The sequence below is a fragment of the Opisthocomus hoazin genome, chromosome 17, assembly GCF_030867145.1.
Source record: "Opisthocomus hoazin isolate bOpiHoa1 chromosome 17, bOpiHoa1.hap1, whole genome shotgun sequence".
In the NCBI taxonomy this organism is placed as follows: Eukaryota; Metazoa; Chordata; class Aves; order Opisthocomiformes; family Opisthocomidae; genus Opisthocomus; species Opisthocomus hoazin.
The window spans coordinates 8,270,596-8,286,187 of NC_134430.1; the positions used below are offsets into that span (position 1 = coordinate 8,270,596).

The following is a 15,592-nucleotide window of genomic DNA, read 5'->3' on the forward strand; positions in this document are numbered from 1 at the left end:
CTGCAGTCTCCCACGCTTGCTGTAGATGCTGTTTGGTGTCTTTGTTTTAGTCTCCTTGAACATTGTGGTCACTGTGGTTGTTTTTGGCTGCTGTCTCATTATTTCACATGTCTCTAGTCTAGCATTGTATTAGTCAATATTCAAACCACTTCCAGAGTGTTTAGCTTGGTCTGACTTTGAGAATTTCCTCTCCCGCTAGATGCAGACGTTTCCGAGACAGTTCATCCCTCAGAATACAGACATCCCTAAAAGCCACGTGGCATTCTGCCTTTGTGTTCGCTGGGGTGCCCCTTTCCCCACCCTCTGTAAGCAAACGCCTCGTCTGCCTCTCCTCAGCTGCCCCAGGAGGCTGTTAGGCGCCTGCAGGTGCCGTGCAGGGTTGATGACACATGGTGGACTCTGACCGTTATTTAGACTGAATATATTGGTTTATACCCTTTTTTTTCTGGAGTGTTTTTCGCCTGTTCCCACGACTATGTGTCATTGTGTGGGGTCAAGAACCAGGTGCTGGAAGGAGCTCATAAAAGGCAAAATCAAAGTAAGAAAAAATTTCCTTCCTTCTGTCTCTGCCTGACTGAAGGCTCTGACTACAGTATCCTCATCCGCTCCAATCTGTGACACCCATGTCCTTCTTCTATATAAATGGCAGAGAAATTTTGTTTTCCAAATGCAGAATGACATGCTGGACTCCTCCCAGCCCATGTCACTCTAGGGCAGGGAATAAAAATCCTCCTGGTGCTCTCACCACGTTGAGCTGTGATACAAGCATGAATCGTCAGCGGCGTTGCAGCATTTGAGCATGACGAGTTCACACTCCCTTGCGTACGTGTGCAGCACCAGAAACCCTTGAGTTAAAATGCGGATGTGTATGCACACGGGGCAGACTCCGACAAACGCACCTAACCTATACTTCGGGTGGAAGAGTATGCGTGGTCTAACTCCCCCCTGACCTGCTTGGCCGTCTGGGACTGCTGAGAGGAACCGCCTTGCTACCCCCGGTTTTGCTGACGTGCATCCCCAGCGCTGTCCTTGTGCCTGAAGTGACCGTCAGGCTCCTAATGCAATTGGAAAACGTAGCCTGGAGACCTGCGGTGCCTAAGGCTCCCTTTCCCCAGGTGTGTACAAACGCTCCCAGCATTGTGCTCAGTACAAAAATACACTTCCCACGAGTATTCTGAGTAAAAATTTAGCACAAAACAGAACAGGGAGGATCGAAGCTCACCCCAGCATTTGGGGAGGCGGAGGGAGTAGTACCAGGTGTACGCCCCATCCATGAGAGCATGGACGGCAGCCCCTCTCTGCTCCTTCCCTGAAACTAGACCACTGCTCAGCTGAGGAATGCAAAACTCGTAGCCTGTGTGGATTTGACAGTGTGGAGGACCCCAAGGACTCCAGCTACAATGGGGCAAATTGCTGTTCTTATCTCTGATTATAGCTGTGTTTGAATGTATTGGTTTTCTATTGCCTGTGATGAGTGCTGCTCTCCAGGGTCTACTGGAAACCCCTGCAGCTTCAAGAGCAAAAGAAGAAATGAATAAAAAGTGGCTGTAGGCCAAGGCATTAATAATTCTAATTCATCTTTAGGATTGGGTAAGGCTGAAACTTCACATACATGATATGATGTTACCCTTTTGCTGGTGGGTGCTGTGGAAGACCAGCAGTGCTGTCACTGGGGTCCCGACTCCCCCAACTACAGTGAGGGATGTTGAATTATCAGTAAAAAAAGCGCAAGCAAAAAGATAAAAAAAACCAAAGACTAAGTGCAAAATGTGCTTGTGAGAGATAGCAGAGTCTTCTAGTGCTTGACAGACACGCATGGCAGCTGGCAGCATTTTGATCTTGGCGTAGCAGAGAGCGCAGTAGGAGTGCGTGCCAGCAGTTATTCCCACATGGGCATGTTGGGGCCATCCTGAAACCCAGAGCAGTGTGTGCTCGTGGGACTCGTACCACCAACGAAATCAGACCGAGGAACATGACATGTAGGGTAGGATGCTTCTGTGCATCTGGAGAGAAAGAGCATCACTGTCCTAAGGACTTCTGGAACAGATTATCTGTGTAGGTCTCAAGTAATAGTAATTTAATTGCTGTTCCTGAAATAATAGATGGTTATTTCCTAATTCATAAAGTGTTTCAGCTAGCACAGATGTTCCTAGCTAGAGTGTTTCTGCCTCCATGCACAGCTGTGAACTGACTGTGTGCGTTTTGTTCAGACAAGATAATATAGTCCCAGTGGAAGGTTATATCCAGTGATGCCGCTAAAGAAATGTTTCATAAAACTGTAGATAATGATGAGCAAAACTGAGTGTGCAGAAAAAACTAAATTTAAGAACGTGAAGGGTAATTGAGAGTTGTGAAACTACTCTAATAAATGTTGCGAATACTGAATTCGCACAGCTGTTTAACAGGATACAATGGCCAAAACCACACAGAGTCTGGAGAGCCCTGAAAGACAATCTGTAGGAAACGGGAGGAGGATGCAACTGATAAGGATAAACGTAAAAAAAGCTAGGAGATATACGCACTTGTTGAAGAAGACCTGAAAACCCAATGGCAAATCCATGGGGAGAAACAGAATCAGAATGAGTCATTTAAATAGTGAATCCTGGTAAACTGGCTGCAGTGTTTGTTAGCAGGTTACTGCTCTGAGTCAGTTAAATTGTGTGCCACGTTTCTCTTGTGAAATTGAGTTGTGGCTTAATGTGCTATGTTGAAGATCAGACGAAATGTTTTCTTCCTGTAGGTATTTACTGACATTTTGCCTTGGTATTTGCTTTTAATAACAAATAGTTTGAGATTCCCCAGGCTTCCTATGTGTCTCATCAGAAGGGCATTTTTTCAAGAACTCAGATCCAAATGGATGTTATTGTGGCTCTTGGCCTAATGCAGGATTGTCCTCATTGTTCAGGTGAAATCAGTGATTTCTTAGAGTTCTAAAGGGTAAAAAAGCACTCATGACTACTTTTCTGAGCTTCCCAAAAACTTTCCTGAGCTTTTCCCAAACTTGCAGCTTGTGCTTTTGATGCGTGGCCGCTGGAGAGAGAGTGGCATCGTTCCCAGGGGAGACGGCTGCCATTCAGATACCGGTGCCTGCGCCCGCATCCGGGTTCCCTGCGTCATCGGGGACAGAGCCCGATCCCTCAAAGGGTGGTTCCTCTCCTCCTGCGGAAAGGCCGGTCTCCCTGGGGAGGTCAGGTGAAGACACTTGAGCCTCTGTTTCTTTTTCGATCTAGAAGACTCAAGAGCAATTTGTAGGTGTCTCTTTTGCTCTGTGTCACTACTTAAGCAAGGTGAGATGCGTCAGACTTGGGTGTATAAATACACAGTCCAGTACTGCAGACAAAATAATGTAATTCCTACTGTCATACTTCTGCTCAGTATTTCCTACTGGTACAGCCAAGAGGGTCTGCCTGCGAGCTGTAGCAGTGCATCGGGTGCTTCTGCAGAGGAGATTTCTGCTGTGACCATTTAAGCCTTTCCAGTGTTTCCAGGATACTCCGGAGTCCTTGATCTCACTTTATCAGTGACTCAGATGGCTCTGTTTAACTAACTGTCATATTTGCAACTGCCACAGGTTTTTTGCTGTTTGTGAAAACTATGATCCTCTTTTCTTCCTGGTTTTTCTAAAAATGTGAAATAGAGCTAGGATGAGAACTGCTCACTTTCCAAAAAGAGGGAGAGAGAGAAATCTGAAGTTCGTACATTCACGTCAGATTGTTCAGTGCCTGTACAAGCTGAGCAAGTTATTGCCTTATCAGATTTATTTAACAAGTCTTGTTTAAACATCCCCTGACAATATTAATTAGCATTCATAATAGTCCCAGTGTTTGAATCCTGCACCATTCCTTCTGATATCGGTGACAGACTGGAGAAGAACAGTCATGAACAGCCAGAGTAATTTAGGTTGGAAGGACCCCCGAAGGTCTCTGGTCCAAGCCCTCACTCAAAGCATGACCAGCTTAAAGCAGCCACTGCGTCTATGATAATATTTTATATTGGCTGATTCCCCTCGATCTTATAAATGTGCACTTTATTTGTATTACTAATTTGTTTAGCTTCTGTTTCCAAGCACTGGGGTTAGGTCTGGCTACGCCAAGAAGTTAAAGGGCCTTCTGCTAGAAGACTTCTCATGCATACTTTCTCTCAACATATTTGTTTGTAGAAGATGTTGCTTTGTATCTCCTTCTCCTAATTGTATTGAGCCTCTTTCATCTCTTGCAGTAAATCACGTCGGCTGGGGAGGTATTGGGGAGTTCCAAGGCCGCCTCTGGTAGAGCTCTGAGTACCTCCACGGATGGAGGTCCCACAGCCTCTCTGAGACCCTGTGCCATTCTTTGATGACCCTCACAGTGCGGGCGGGAAGTCCTAATACCTATTTGGAATTTTTCTTCTTGCAGCTTGTATCTTTTGCTTCTTTCACTGTGCCTCAGAGGAGAGCCAGACTCCGTCTTCTCTACACCCTCCTGTTCAGCAGCTGCAGGCAGCAAAAGGCCTTTGCCTTCTCTTCTTCAGGCTGAGTAAACCCAGTTCCTTCAGTGTCTCCTTGTATGTCCGCTGCTCCAGCCCATGGCTGTCTTGAGGGCCACTGCTGGCCTCAGCCCAGTACATCTGTGTCTTTCTTGTACCAGGCAGTCCCAAACCAGGCACTGCACGCTAGATTGGCCTCACCAGAGCCAAGCAGGGGAAGGATCACCTCCCTCGACCTGCTGGCTGCATGCTTGCTGGCCCAGCCCAGTCTGTGGTTGGCCTTCTTAGCCAGAAGGACACACTGCGGACCTCTGTGCAATTTTTCATCCTCCAGGACTCCCCAGATCCTTTTCGGTGAAGCTGCTTTCTAGCCATCATCCCTAGCCTGTCCTGGGGCCACAGGAGCAGGACTCAGACTTTTTGCTGAGGCTGATGTCCACCCCTTTCTCCAGCCTGTCACGGTCCCTCTGGATCGCACCCCTGCCCTCCAGCGTGTCAGCCATGCTTCCCCCCCACCTCCCAGGCTAGCATCATCCACGAACTTGCTGAAAGCGTGCTCCATCCATCGTCTTTGTCGTTAATAAAGACAGTAAACATCATCAGTCCCTGAGGGACACTAGTAATTCGTTCATGCTATTAATTGCGGAGTTCAATTTTCTGCTTCATTTGAAGGTTTGAGTGTTTCCTCCTAAATCAGGTTCTCCTCTGAGCGGCCTCTGACATCCACAGAGATGATCAGTGACTCGGTCCCAACATCCCTCTCCTGCTCTTTGTGACCCGTGAGCTGTGACAGTGTAGCCAGAGGGTCTGAATCCTGACTCATGGCCCACACTGAGCTCTTCACCCAGCATTATCCTGTGCAGACACGAAGGCATGGTATTAGCTGTGGTCAGACTCTGTAGGAACCAACTTTAGGAGCATGGTTTGGTGGAGCAACGAGATGGGTGGTTCACCAGCAATACTTTGTCGCTTCCCAGCAATCTGTGCCCATAACCCCATTGCTTCCTAGTGGACACTGCATTGGGTCACCCCAGGTCACCTCCTGGGGAGACTGTTTCTTCTGCCTGCAGAAGCCCATTGTCTTCAGGGCAAGGCCATCTGTCTACACCCAGTTGCTCACTGAGCTTGGGCGTCTGCTGGCCTCCATGGTGGGGCTTCCCCAGGGCTCTGAATGTGTGTGGTGGGGGTCCCACTCCACCCAGGTGGCCGCTGATGCTGCAGGAGTGTTTGGGAGGTAGAAGAAGGGGCAGGAGAGAGAAGAGTGGCCTCTCTGCCCACCTGCCTGTGGAGGTGGCTCTCCCTTTCCCACCCCTTCCCACGGAGGGGGCTGTGGGACGGGTCCCGCTGGCAGAGAGCCGCCATCGTATCTCTGTGGCGAGGAGCCTGTGGCCTGTGTGCCGCGCAGCCCCCTGCCCTGAGCCCTGCCGAGCAGCCTGCGGGAGATGCAGCCCGAAGACCCGCACCGCGCGCTCGCCCTGCCGCGAAGACCCGCACCCCGCCGGCTGCGGCCTGGGCACGAGGCCGCTCTGCCGTCCGCACCGCTGCCCGGCGCCGGGTTCAACGTTAGCGCCCGGCTCCCGGGCCCGCTGGGCACAGGGCTGTGTTGTCAGGGCACTGCGGAGCCGCCCGCTCGGCCCTTCGTGCGACGCTGCGGTGACGTTTCCCGACGGGGCCCTGCCGGGCTCTGAGCAGCCGGCCCTGCCCGCAGACAGCCGCGCAGCGGGGCCGCGGCCCGCCGGGCCTCCGCGGCTGTGGGCAGCCCCGGAGCGGGCTGTGGCCGTGGTAGGGAGGGCACAGGCGCGTGGCCACGGCCAGGCACGCCGCTGCGGTTCCTCTCCGGGCAGACCGAGCAGAGGGCTGGGGGTCTGAGGAGGGAGGGCTGCAGGGTGTCTGCCCTGGGCAGCCCGGGAGCTGCCCCGCAGCACGCGGAGTCCCTGCGGCCCAGGGCCTCGCGTCGGGGTGCCACGGTCTCCTCCCCACATCCTGCTCTGCCGTTCTTGGCGCTGCGAAATAGGAAACTCCCGAGTGCTTCCTCTGCAGGGAGCTCCACAGGCGTGCTGGAGGCCAAGTCCTCTTCGGGGCAGACAGCCTGAGCTCTTGACCTGCGCCCACCTCCCTCCCCTCAAGCCTGCAGCAGCCCTCGCGGATGCTGGGGACGTGCCTTGGCCCAGGACAGGAGGATGCTGGTGCTGAGTGCTGAAGAGGAACTTCAGATCCTGCCAGCAGCCATTCTGGCTCGCTCAGGTCTCCTTTCCCTGCTACTCCCTGCCAAGCACAGAGGGACTTCTTCACAACAGCCCTGCCACCTCTGAGCTGAGCAGAGATCTGCGTTCAGTGCGTCAGAGCGTGCCCGTGTGTTCAATCACTGCTCATTGTCAGTGGCAGCGAGGAGGGGAGGTGTAAGCGTTCACGACTCCTCATCTCCTGGGTGGGCGAGTGGGTGGCAGCCGAGGGCAGCAACAGCTTTTGAAACAGGAGGGAGAAACTTGAAACTCCACTGGCACAGTGTCCTCGGGATGCGACTGCAACCCAGGTGAAGATTTCTGCCAAGCAGCCTGGGCTGCAGGAGAAATACTGGCAGCCACGGGCAGTGCCGACGCAGCTCTCACACCCTCCGTCTGGCAAGCCAGGTGTGGGGGGGCTTGCCCCCTCCTCAGTGGTCACCACATGGCTGGGGGTTGGTGTTTCTAGTTCCCAAGTCTTGTTTATGGTTCCTGAATATTCATCTCTAAGGCGTCTTTGGGAGACTGGTGCGGTGGTGGAAAGAGAGGTGTCTGCTGTGTGGGCGTGTCCACGTACGGGACCCAAGTCCTGCACGTGCATGAACCTCCACGGCCCAACAGCTTGCATGTGGGCAGCTTGCGCTGGCTGCTGAGCACGGGGTGCGGCTCCGCCAGCTGTGCACACGCTGCCCGCGCACACACTGCCCGTGCACACACCGCCCGTGCACACGCTGCCCGCGCACACGCTGCCCGTGCACACACTGCCTGCGCACGCACCGCCCGCGCACGCACTGCCCGTGCAGACCAGCAGAGGAGGGCACGCACTTCCCTCAGCTGTTGGGAGCAGGCCATTTTTGGAAACCCTGTATAACCAAAGTAAACGGACTGTGGCTCTTCTCCACAGTTTCATTTCTCCTAATTTAGCACTCATAAACATGTTTAATTAAAAAATTATTTGTGTAAACATTTATAGTGTAATTTACACAGTGAGAATATTTATATTCTGAGCTCTTATATTGACTTTAAGCTTTTTTTCTTTCAGGGTGAGATTGCCTCTGTTCAAAGAAACGGTAACATACCAGGAATACACAAGGTGTTAAAGACCACACCATTCACCCAGACCAAGCAAAGCTTTCACCTAAGGAATAAAAAATAAACATGGCAGAATTTACAGGTTACAAGGAATCCTCAAATCGGCACCTACGGTTCAAATTGCAGAGTCTTAGTCGCCGCCTTGATGAACTGGAGGAAGCAACCAAAAATCTGCAGAAAGCAGAGGATGAACTGCTTGACCTCCAGGACAAAGTCATCCAGGCGGAAGGCAGCAATTCCAGCATGCTGGCTGACGTTGAAGCCCTGCGGAAAAGAGTGCTGAAGATTGAAGGCAAGGATGAAGAAATTAGGAAGGCTGAAGAGCTTTGCCGGTTAATGAAAGAAAAACTTGAAGAGGAAGAGAACCTCACCCGAGAGCTGAAGTCAGAAATCGAACACCTTCAGAGGAGAATGGCAGAGCTGGAGAAGCTGGAGGAGGCCTTCAGCAGGAGCAAGAACGACTGTACACAGCTGTGTCTGAGCCTCAATGAGGAAAAGAACTTGACCAAAAAAATATCTACAGAATTAGAAATACTCAGAGTGAAAGTGAAGGAACTGGAAGCATCTGAGGACAGGCTGGATAAAACCGAGCAGAGCTTAACGGGCGAGTTAGAAAAACTGAAATCCTTAGCACTGAGCTTCATCACTGAAAGAAAACATTTTAATGAAAGAGAAAAGCAGAATGAAAAAATAATCCAGGAGCTAACACAGAAACTAGAACAAAATAATAAACTAAATAGGGCAGATCAAACTAGAAATGCATCCAACTTGCTAGAAAGGTCATCAAATAATCTCCTGGACAGAAATGATTTGAGAATTGAAGATGACTTGACTTCTGCGTTGCCCTCTAAGGAGACCAGGAGGAAAGGAAGTGTGGATTACCTGAAACATGTAGAAAATGAAACCAGGAATAAATCAGAAAACCAAAAGAATAAAAATCAGGAAGACAACAAAGTGAAAGATCTCACCCAAGAAATTGAGAAACTTAAAACTCAGATCAAACGTTTTGAATCTTTAGAAGAAGAACTTAAAAAAATGAGAGCCAAAAACAATGACCTGCAAGATAGTTACTTGAGTGAACAGAATAAAAACAAACTCTTAACGGGTCAGCTAGAAGAAATAAAAATGCAAATAAAGAAACAGAAAGATCTGGAGAATGGAGAGGTCGAAAATGAAGATACAAGCTTTTCTAGCAGGGGAAAACATGACAGACCTAAATACAGAGGTGTCACCGCTGATTTGACAGCTGCCAAGCACAAGCCAAGGGAGCTGTCACCACAGCAGCGCCGGGAAAGAGCAAGGAACAGAGATTTCTCTGTCAGTAATGACAGTTACAGCCATGGTGGGAGGCAGGTGCCCAGTCCAAGCTTAATGAACAGAAAGGCAGGCAAAGCATCTGGTGCATCTGCCCTTTCGGACACTGCTGTGACAGATACAAAAAGACTGGAAGAGAAATCTTTAGTTTCCTCTTTTTCTTCTGGTCAGAAGGAAGGCTGCGTCATGCAGAATGAGGGGAAGAGATTAAAAGAGCAGCCGTCTGTCCTCAGCCGGTATCCTCCTGCTGCACAGGAGCAGAAATCTTGGAAAGCGCCTTCCAAACCTGTTGGTGACGCAGGCCTGAGGTCCAAGGCTGAAAAGCCATCTCAGGTGCTCCGTGGCAACTGCCAAACCGGTGCTGATGCATGGGATGAAAAATCAAGCAAAGGAGAATCAGCGGCTTCTTTGGCCGAGAAGCTGAAAACAAGTCAGGCAGAAGTCAGTGAGTGCCTGGGGGACACGCTGCTCGCCAGGGGTTATCACGGCTCTTCCAACGGCACAGCTTCGGCATACAGGTACCACCTCTCCTCCCACGTGTCGACGTCGGACTCCACCGTTGCTAAAGCAGAAGCAGTGAACGCTTTTGCTGCATCACACAGACAGCCTGCAGAGGGGAGGGCTAAAAGAGCAATAATCTCCCAGGAAAAAGAATTCACAGACACATCACTTGAAAGCCCGAAGCCTTCAACGCTAACAAAGCGTCCCCATCGCTCCAGGAGCCAGGAGGACATTCTGCAGATTCTCACAGGTCTTGATAAAGAAGACACAGAGCAGTCTTCAACTTCAGCAACGGATCATGTAAATGCTGGCTTAAAAACGGACTCCAAAACCATCCAGAGTAACCAGGAGAAACTTAATTCAGATGAGGAATTGGGAAGAAGCAAAAAAACAACCCCTCAGTCAGATTTTGAGACAAGAAAGAAAGTCAGTTCCAAGCAGTTCTCCAATTCCAGGGGAGTTTTTAGAGCATCACTTTTTGAAAATGACAAAAGCACTGTAAATGATGAAGACTCCAGCAAGAGTATAAAACCGTCAGATGCCAGCACTGGCGGATTTAAATCCAGGTCGTTCAGCCCGAGAGAAGCTCTGAGGTCAAAAGCTGTCATTAAACCTGCAATTGTTGAGAAGGATATGAAGGCAGTCATGGGAGGGACTGTTTCTGAGGCAGAGTCAGAAAAACAGAAGTCTGGTTTTAAAATGGTAACAAATAAAATGACAAGCAGCATCACGATCTTTCCTTCCGAGCCAACAGCTCCGAGGACCAGTGCAGATACAGCAGCGAGGGAAAGGCACGTTACCACCAGCAACATCAGAGTTGCTCCAAATGAGCCTTCGCCAGTAACAAACAATGTTGCCACACCCTTCGAGATATCGATTAATAAAAGTGCTCTGAAATTGTCTGAAATGGACAGAATTGGAGAGGCAGTGCCAAGAAGTAAAGCAGAAACAGTGGTCTCCAGAAGCAGCATTATGATAAAGACTTCTGAACTCACGGAGAGGAACAGTGAGCCCCCTGCGGAGACAACCAGCTGGAAGAGCCATGGCTCTTCAGATGCAGCTGCATCTGAAACAAAGCATGTCACTGTGAGGAGTTCCTGGAGAACAAGGCAAGGCTTACATTCCCTGGAGGACTCTCCAGCCAAAGTGGAGAAAAATGCAGCTTCCAGTACTACAAACATGTGTAGGTCCTCAGTGGACTTCTTGGAAACGGAAGGGAACAGTGGGAGAACAAACTCCCCGGAGCAGACCTCAGCAAGGACCAGTGCCATGGCTAATTCCTGGAGTGCCCCTGAGCTGGGGTCCCGAAGGACCAAAAGTAACTTAAGTGCGTCTGAACTGCTAACACGCAGGAGCCACGCAAGTGATCCTGCAGCGGCTTCTGCTTGGCACCGGACGACGCTACCTGTAAGTATTCTGTGCTAAACACTCCAGTCCTCAAACTGGTGAGGTGTTCCAAGGTGCCTGTCAGTTGTGGGGTGCCTGATTTGACATTCTTACACCTTATGTCCTGAAGTGCTGCCCTTTCCCAGCTCCTGCTGTCTTCAGCGGAGCATCTCGTATGTGAAGTACCCAATTTAGACTTCTTAAAATTACATCTATCTGCTTGGGTCGTGTAACGCCATATGAATAACTGTATAGTAGCATTTGTTCTTGCCAAGATCTGAGAAGACATAATCACAGCTTATGTAGGACATGGTGTGCTTTTCAGAGTAGCTTTGCATGGCACTGTCAGCTTGGAGTAGTAGTGAAAAAATGGTGGAAGTGAGCAGATTTTCATCGGATTGTGCCTCAGGTAGAGCTATAGCTCTGACGCCAGCTGTAGAGACACAGCTCCTTTTGGTAAGAGCTGCGTGGTTTCCCCATGTGAAACCAGAGCCCAGAGCTGGGCTCTGGTCTGGAAGTGTTGTCTGGGCATCTCCTAAACAGGTGGGTGGCGGCTGGTTGCGCAGGGCTGCTCGCCCCTTGGTTGGTGTCAGTATGCCACCCAAAAAGAAGCAAGAGCCGCGGAGATGGCCGTGCTCTTTTCCTGTTCCTTTGCCTGGTACCAGTGAGGGGAGGCCCTCAAAGCAGGGCTGACGCGCGCAGGCTGGTGAGCTACCCTGGCCCCTGGAGCTGCAGGCTCCAGCATATTTCAAGCGAGTTCGCTGGTGCCAAGTGCCCCTCCAGTCCGTGAAACTGCACTGGCCCCTGCTGTAGCTCCTGCCTCTGCTCTTGACTTCGAGCTGCCCTAAGCAGCTGCTGCCGTTGCCGGGCTCCAGGAAGAGCCCAGCTGAGTAACGGGACAGGGCTGTGGCAGAGGGGACACACTGCTAACCGAATGACTCTGGCATTTACACAAAGATGAGGGCTTGGAGACGTGAAAGGAGTTTTATGTTTGCAAAACTTCTCTTCGACTTCTCTGGCAATGAGCAGCGCAGGAGACTTTGCACTGTTGCTTCGCAGAGTGTAACTGCCCGGTGTCAGCAACTGCGGGCTGGCCTTCCAGCTACCTGTGGACACTGAGAATGCGTCAGGGACCCGAGGCATGATGTGTGCCGTTCATCAGCACCAGTAAGCAACCTAAATTCCCCGTGTTGAAGGGGACGCCTAGGAATGGCATCACCCCGACACGGTGCTTGAAGCGGGTGGTGGAGATCATGGAGCTGCACACATGGCTGTGTGCAACCCCAGTTGTGTCCCACCTGTAGGATGGGCGATTCCAAGCCAGGGTCATCTGCTGGCCAGGGCCACAGGCAGTCTGTACTTCTTTTTCATGAATCCAGGCAGAATTGACATTACCGAGGTTGTCCTTTTGCATAGTGTGGCAGCTTATGTGCTTGGGAAATGGGAGATCCATCCCTGGGCCTGCGTTTATCACAGGAGGTTGAATTCACAGTGCTCACAACCTCGAGTCTCACAGCTGAAGAGGTCTGCGCCTGCAGCTGGGCTCACGCGTGTCAGTCACGGAGCCCTAACGAGCGGGCACTCATGTGTTTCCTTCCCGTCTTCCCCCTAGCAGCCCGCCCAGGGCTGAGTGTGGCTCTGCAGTGCTGTGGTTCTGCAGGTGGTCTCAAGGTCCCTGTCAGATCAAATTTGCTAGCTGTGCGGTGTGCCCGCAGCAGCAGCTGAGGTGTGCCTGGCAGAGCGAGCTGGCCGCTGTGTGGCCATGCTGGGTGTCTCTGAGGAATGAGCTGGCTTCCAGCCTTGCCGGTGTCTGCAGCGACAAGCAGTCAGGAGAGCGACTGCGTGGTCAGTTCACGCAGGGCTGTTGAGTACTGAGTCACGGGTCTCTCTACATCATACTTTAAAATAAAAGTAAATCACAAATCTGAATTCTTCGTTGTAAATTAAGTATATTTTTTGCTTGTAAATGAGGAGCATGAAGTTACCCTGATAGACTGCAGCTACACAGATATAACAAATTTAATGTATTTGGGTGGCTCAAATTTTGGCATATGCCCTTGGAAAAAAAGCAAAGTAGCTGCCTTTGAAGGGTATCTTCAGGCTTATAATATGTGTCATATCACAAGCAGTCTGTTTCTGCTGGGATTGGCGTTTCAGTGAAAGGTGTAGCTGTTTCTCTGGCATAAGGCTTGGCACTTGATCTTATGCTAACTTTGCACATTCAGCTTTCCTGTGAAGGCATCACTGTCACCTCTTCCCAGCTCCACTACCCAAAGTCTGACATTGCCTTAAGAATCCTGTTTGGGAAACACAGGGTCTGTGCTGGCTTTGTCAAAATTCATCTTCCTCTCCTCCATGAAATACTCATGATGTCTGACCAGTTGCTGCAGCACTGCAGGAGGCTGAAGCAAGCTGGAGGCTCGGCCTCTGCCCCTTCGCCTGTCCCTCAGGACAGACCCAGACTGAGCTGCAGGAAATAGTTCGTGCAAGGAGATGCCAAGGCATAAGGTGTAATTTCAGCCATCCGCGTTTGTACTGCTGCTGTAGGCGAATGTCCCTGATGAAGCTATGGGAGGTATTGGCAGCTACAGAAGCAGCAGCCCTTTGGCGCGCTGCTATGGGAGACCCAGAGCGCAGGAGGTGCTGGTGGGAGACCTGGAAGGCAGGAGGTGCTGGTGGAGACCTGGAACGCAGGAGGTGCTGGTGGGAGACCCAGAGCGCAGGAGGTGCTGGTGGAGACCTGGAAGGCAGAAGGTGCTGGTGGGAGACCCAGAGCACAGGAGGTGCTGGTGGGAGACCTGGAAGGCAGGAGGTGCTGGTGGGAGACCCAGAGAGCAGGAGGTGCTGGTGGGAGACCTGGAAGGCAGGAGGTGCTGGTGGGAGACCCAGAGCGCAGGAGGTGCTGGTGGAGACCTGGAAGGCAGGAGGTGCTGGTGGGAGACCCAGAGCGCAGGAGGTGCTGGTGGGAGACCCAGAGCGCAGGAGGTGCTGGTGGAGACCTGGAAGGCAGGAGGTGCTGGTGGGAGACACAGAGCGCAGGAAGTGCTGGTGGGAGGCCTGGAACGCAGGAGGTGCTGGTGGGAGACCTGGAAGGCAGGAGGTGCTGGTGGGAGACCCAGAGCGCAGGAGGTGCTGGTAGGTGGGTACTGCAGCCTGGGGACCAGCCGCCTCAAGTGCTTGCAGCCAGCCTTCTCGGGCTGCAGCTGAGGGGACGCGAGACATCAAGCCATCATTCTGTGGGGCTTCGTGTTTCAGAAGAGGGAGTCGGTATTTCTCTGGTGTGATGTTTGACTGCTGAAAATTGACAGTGCCTGGATTAGCCCCAAGGCACTGGCAGGCAGCGAGCAGGCGAGCGGGCAGCAATGTGAGATGAATGCACTTAATTCATTTTTCTTATGGCTGTGACATTAATATGACTGGAGCTGGGGTGCATGGATTAGGTAACAACCTGAAGGCAGGCTTTTCTTCCAGTGAAGCCATGTGTACCTTCTCATGGTGGGTGGGTCTCGTGGAAAGGTCTCCCTGACAGTACCCAAGGATGTGCTGCCTCTCGGCCCTTCTCTCCCCTGCTGAGGGCCTGATGGTGCATCCTTCACCATCTCACCTTTGTGGACTCCACGTAAGCAGCCAGCCACACCACATCACTGTTTTCACCTTTCCTTGGACCTCAGTAACTTCGTCCAAGGGTTCTGTTCTGTTTGGGGCGAAGCCTGGGGGTCACAGTCTGTTCAGAGCAGCTCCCCAGGCGCTTCTCCATGACCAGCCGATTGTCCTTCGGGGTGCCATGGAACATGCTGAGCTCCGCACTGACCCGGCTCCGGTACTGGCCTGTGTCGCCGACACACGGTGCGTGGCCAGCCTGACGGCCCTGGCTCAGCTCTTGACATACAAAACTCTTTGAGACCAGTGTGTCTGGGTCGATAGTCACAAACTCCTGCTGCCTGCCAGCAGAGATGGGACGGACGCTGGGCCTCTCCCTTCCCTGCTCTCCCTTTTGCCACAGGGCAGGGATCTGATTTGTTCCACCAGTGCCCGCAGCCCCTTCGCGGGGCTGTGCACCGTGTGTTTCAGCAAACACGGAGCCGTCCCCGAAGCGAGCAGAGCTGATGAAGCCTTCAGTAGTGCAGTGCAGCCGTCACGCTTTGCCCAGTAGCTGACTACGTTATTGCGGTTGTCAGTGCGAGACTGCAACGATTTGATTTGTTTCAGATGTTGATGTGATAGTGCCTTACAGTGTGCTGGAACTTGTAGATCAGGAGGTTTTCCAGCCAGCGACAGCAACAGCAAAAGCACTGCCATCCTCCTGGGGAGCTGGCGGGTGACAGGGACTCCTCACCCTGCAGCTCACAGCACGGTGCAGCCTCGGGGAAAGACGCGGGTGCTCCCGCCAGCCCTGAGGCAGGCTGAACCCCACGGTGTGATCCCGTCAGTGTCTCTGCAGACCTTCAAAAAAACAGTGAGTTTAAAAGTGCCATTCAGATGCCTGTAGCAGGACACTGCCACATCACATCCTCATTGACAAGAACACTCATGTTGCTGGCCACCCCCCATCCATGGTAGTTTAAACTCAGAGGTAGTATTTTTAAGAAACTGCTTCAGTCACTGGACTGTGG

At 51.7% G+C, this 15,592-nt stretch overlaps 1 protein-coding gene across 3 annotated transcripts in view; it reads left to right on the forward strand.

Annotated features, from left to right (window-relative positions):
• Positions 1-15,592, forward strand: part of LUZP1 (leucine zipper protein 1) — a 42,780-nt gene that overhangs the window by 20,410 nt on the left and 6,778 nt on the right. For all 3 annotated transcript variants that reach the window (XM_075437827.1, XM_075437825.1, XM_075437826.1), the window contains exon 2: positions 7,729-11,000. In XM_075437827.1, coding sequence (XP_075293942.1) covers positions 7,845-11,000 — 3,156 coding nt within the window. In that variant the 5' untranslated portion in view covers positions 7,729-7,844. The remainder of the gene's footprint in view (positions 1-7,728; positions 11,001-15,592) is intronic.